This window comes from Hippocampus comes, unplaced genomic scaffold (genome assembly GCF_001891065.2).
Source record: "Hippocampus comes isolate QL1 unplaced genomic scaffold, H_comes_QL1_v1.1 scaffold175, whole genome shotgun sequence".
In the NCBI taxonomy this organism is placed as follows: domain Eukaryota; kingdom Metazoa; phylum Chordata; class Actinopteri; order Syngnathiformes; family Syngnathidae; genus Hippocampus; species Hippocampus comes.
The window spans coordinates 184,171-188,326 of NW_017805556.1; the positions used below are offsets into that span (position 1 = coordinate 184,171).

Here is a 4,156-nt window from a genome sequence, read left to right on the forward strand (position 1 = left end):
ATCGTTTCATTGAAATTCAAGAAAATTTGTGCCATCCAGGTTTTGATTTCCTCCAGGCAGGATAAAAGTGGCCTTAATGAAAAAGCGTCTTTTTTGCTCAGTGGGACATATATCTGACAGTCATCTGCATAGCAGTGGAAGGAAATACCATGTTTCCTTCAGATGGAACCCAATGGGAGCAGGTACAGTGAGAACAGCAGAGGCCCCAGAAATGCCCTGTGGAACACCTCGTGACAGTGAGGCAGTACGTGACTCAGAGCAGCTAAGGCTAACACAAAAGGTTCTGTCCGCTAAATAGGACCTAAACCACTTAAGAGTGCTACCGCGAATGCCCACCAAGTGTCGCAAACGAGTCCACAGAATACTGTGATCCACTGTCTCAAATGCTGCAGTTAAATCCAATAAAACCAGACACACGTAGTCTCCAGTGTCATTTGCCAGGAGGATGTCATTAGAAACACAACAAAGCTGTTATGTGTGTAGTGAAGGTTCTGCTTACACGCACACTTCTTCCAATCAGAATTCTCACAGCGGCCAAATCGATTTCTGATTAATGTGGCGAAAAAGTGAAGACTTCTGCACTTTGAATAGCATTTTCTGTCATCGGGGACATCACCAGAGAACGCCATGACATTAAACAAGCCTTCAATGAGGGGTTTTGTGGAAAGAGAAAGTTGTTCGCGAATGCTGTTAAATAAATCAAGAAAGAATTGAACTCTTAACACCAGACACAAACAAAGAACTCAAATGTGGCTTAGCCGAACGGAAAAGACGAATAGAATCAACATTTCCAGGCTGGGGAAGACCGACGTACTCTTCGCTGTCAGTCATATTAGTTCAGGTAAGTACATTATACATAATCAAAGCATTCATGGATTATGCACGAACATGTTACAGCTGCAGTCAACCAGCATCCAGGTTAGCGTCCGGTCTCAAAACGGAAATAGCCGTGATATGAAGAAGTAAATGCCAATCTATGTTGTATTAATATTTTTAATTATTTTGGATCCTGGACTGGTTGCCAGCCAATTGCAGGGAACAGTCTGAATCCAATTTTTGGGATGAAGCTCTTTTAAGCATTAAAAAAAAAAAAAGTCATTTTAGAACCTAGACTATTTTTTTTCCCCTTTTAATTTTTTTTTTTTACAAATGTGTTTGGGGTTCTCAGTTAATTTGTTTAAATCTTGTCATTGTTCTTTCTTTTTGTAATTTTGGTGAGCTACTTTTGTTTTCTCTGTTTTACTTCTGAATGTCATTCACTATTCTGTTTGGAAATGCTCTTAGGTGTTGTGTCCCTGTTGGCGTGAAGCACATTGAGATGCCTTGTGTATGAAATGTGCTACCCCAATAAGGCCTTGCCTTGCCATAAAAAAAAGCTGCGTCACACACCTGCTATGTGTTTAGTCAGCAGGAGCAGTACAGGGGTGGCTCCTAAATCTAGATCAAATTGTCCCCTTACCCTTCTATGTTATCGAAAGCTGAGCGCACATCACTGGAGTTTAAAAAAAAAAAAAAAAAAAAAACAGCAGACATACGTTGTGTGGATGGGAATATTTTATTTTTTTTCTTTCTTCATGCAGTGGCATTTGTTGCATTTTTTACACTGGTTTCAAGCAATATCAACATTTTGAGTGTATGGTCACACATTTTAGGGGGCTCAGTGGTAGAGTCATCGTCTCCAAACCCAGAGGTTGGGGTTTCAATCCCCGGCCATTGCACCCATGTTGAAGTTTCCTTGAGCAAGATACTGAACCCCAAATCGCTCCTGATGCTGCATCTTCAGTTTGAGACAATATTAACCACATTTTTTTGGTTTAACTGTGTATAATTGTACAGCCACCCCATTGATTCAATTCAGATGAATTAAAAATTGAACAATCAATTGACCAGTCTTGAAAATCAGAAAACAGCTATTTTTGATGAATCCCATATCTTCTGTTTTTATAGACAATTGTAATCTCATTTATTGGTCTAGGTGGCAATTTCATTAAACTAAACAAAATGCAATTGCAGTTGCTTGAACAGTTATTTCCTGTGCTGCATTGTGCTTGGATCTTAGTACAAAGCAGACCAACAAAATATTGAATGTGTTGACCTGCACATGTATTCATTGGAAATGAACACCTTTGTTATATTTGCTTCTTTGCTGCCATTTGTGATATCTGAGGAAAGAGAAACAGAATAAACTCTTACTGACATTCAAACACATTGTTACGAGAAATTGGGCCTCATGCCTTTCACTCTGTTTGCTACCTGATTGTCAATAGACTGAAACTGCCAGTTCCAGCGTGTGTTGTAGAGGAAAGGGCGCAGGTCAAAGCGATTATCATCAGGACTATAGCTCTCAGCATGGTAGGATGGAGTCACAGTTGTCATCTTATGGCGGTTCATCGAGTACATTCTGAAGAAGTGCTTAACCTTCTGTGCAACCTTAAAAATTAGGTAACATGCAGTCATTCCTAAATGCACAAAATTCATTATCAGTTAATGAACTCCTTTGACAGTGGTGTCCAGTTATATATGCTAAATTATACACGATATGTGCTGAATTTAACATGAAGGCCGCTATTTTGAATTTAATTGAAAAGTCGGCTTCGCCTTGAAATACAAAAGGCGATTCCGGCTCTGGCCTCCCTGTGTGGAGTTTGCATGATCTCCCCGTGCCTGCGTGGGTTTTCTCCCGGTACTCTGGTTTCCTCCCACATTCCAAAAAACATGCATGGCAAGTTAGTGGAACACTCTTAATTGTCCCGAGGTGTGAGTGTGAGCACGCATGGTTGTTTGTCTATGTGTGCCCTGGGATTGGCTGGCAACCAGTTCAGTGTGCACCCTGCCTACGGACCGAAGACAGCTGGGACAGGCTCCACTGCACCCGCAGCCCTCGAGGACAAAAAGATTAGAAAATGGATGGATGAATGGATGTATTGTCCGCCATATCTCCTGTGCCTATATCTGTCATGCACCCAATGCCAGAGTCCAATGACTGCCGATATTTGCATGTGCTCTTCAGGCAGTGATCTTCAGAAATGTAATTGGAACAGCATCTTACAATAGCATCCAGAACCATCAACGTGCCCAATGCATAGTCACGATTCATCACTGAACATCACTTTCAGCCAGTCATCCGCAGTTCATGATGGCTTATCGTGAGCCTACTTTTGTGCTATTTTTTTCTCTTTAGGTTTTTGAGGATAACTTTCTTTTGGCTTTTCTGTCTGTACTGGTTGTGCTTTGTAAGAGCTATGCCTGTGTTTTAAAGAACTCAGTTGCATGGAATTGATTCCTCATGGAATTGTATATTGAAACATCAAATACAGTATAAGTGTACTATGAGTGTGCGAGAGATCACCAACCTCTGTGGGTGACAGCACATCCTTCCACATGTGAATGAGTTTACAGAACATGCTGAAAGGTCCACATTTAGAAATCTTCCTCAGTCGTCCAATTACTGACAACTCTGAATAGGTCATCCCCATGTCAGCCTGTAATGACATGAAAGAATATTACCAGACTTAATCAGCTGTTCATCAAACTCTTGCTCTCACTTACAAGCAGGTAGTAATTATACAAACCCCAATGCCAATGAAGTTGGGATGTTGTGGAAAACTTAACTTAAAAACAGTGTGGAAAGGATTTATATTCTATCTTCAATTAAATATACACCAAACACGAGATATTGAATGTTCAAGCTGATGGAAACACACACACACACACACACACACACAGACACACACACACACACACACACACACACACACACACACACACACACATATACGTATAACGTTCCAAAAAGAACCAGTGATAAGTGAAATCCGTGAAGTAGGATTTATAAAAATAAAAAAAAATAAAAAAAGCAAAAAAATGTGAGTGGGACGAAATTTCAAATGTGCGGCAGCACATTTGACAATAAAGTTGTACTTGGTACTTGATAGTCAGCTTTATTTTTTTACAGTTATTATGCAAGACTGAACTATGTATACAATGCAGAGGCGATTGCTTTAAGGCTGCAAGGGAACCTCAGCTTCCCCTAAAATGTCAAAAAGTAAGTGATCAAATATATGCATGTACGTACAATTGTGTGGACATGTCATTGACTAAATATGCGCTACAACACGCTCAACTTTTGTTCCGAATCAGCTTTTTATTACTAGTT

At 40.2% G+C, this 4,156-nt stretch overlaps 1 protein-coding gene across 4 annotated transcripts in view; it reads right to left on the reverse strand.

Annotated features, from left to right (window-relative positions):
- Positions 1–1,536: 1,536 nt before the first annotated feature.
- nadsyn1 (NAD synthetase 1) overlaps positions 1,537–4,156 on the reverse strand; it is a 53,747-nt gene continuing 51,127 nt past the window's right edge. For 3 of the 4 annotated variants that reach the window (XM_019879846.1, XM_019879847.1, XM_019879844.1), the window contains 3 exons: positions 3,354–3,482; positions 2,254–2,430; positions 1,537–2,162 (listed from right to left, as the gene is read on the reverse strand). In XM_019879846.1, coding sequence (XP_019735405.1) covers positions 2,130–2,162; positions 2,254–2,430; positions 3,354–3,482 — 339 coding nt within the window. In that variant the 3' untranslated portion in view covers positions 1,537–2,129. The remainder of the gene's footprint in view (positions 2,163–2,253; positions 2,431–3,353; positions 3,483–4,156) is intronic. The other variant, XM_019879845.1, reaches the window with a different exon arrangement.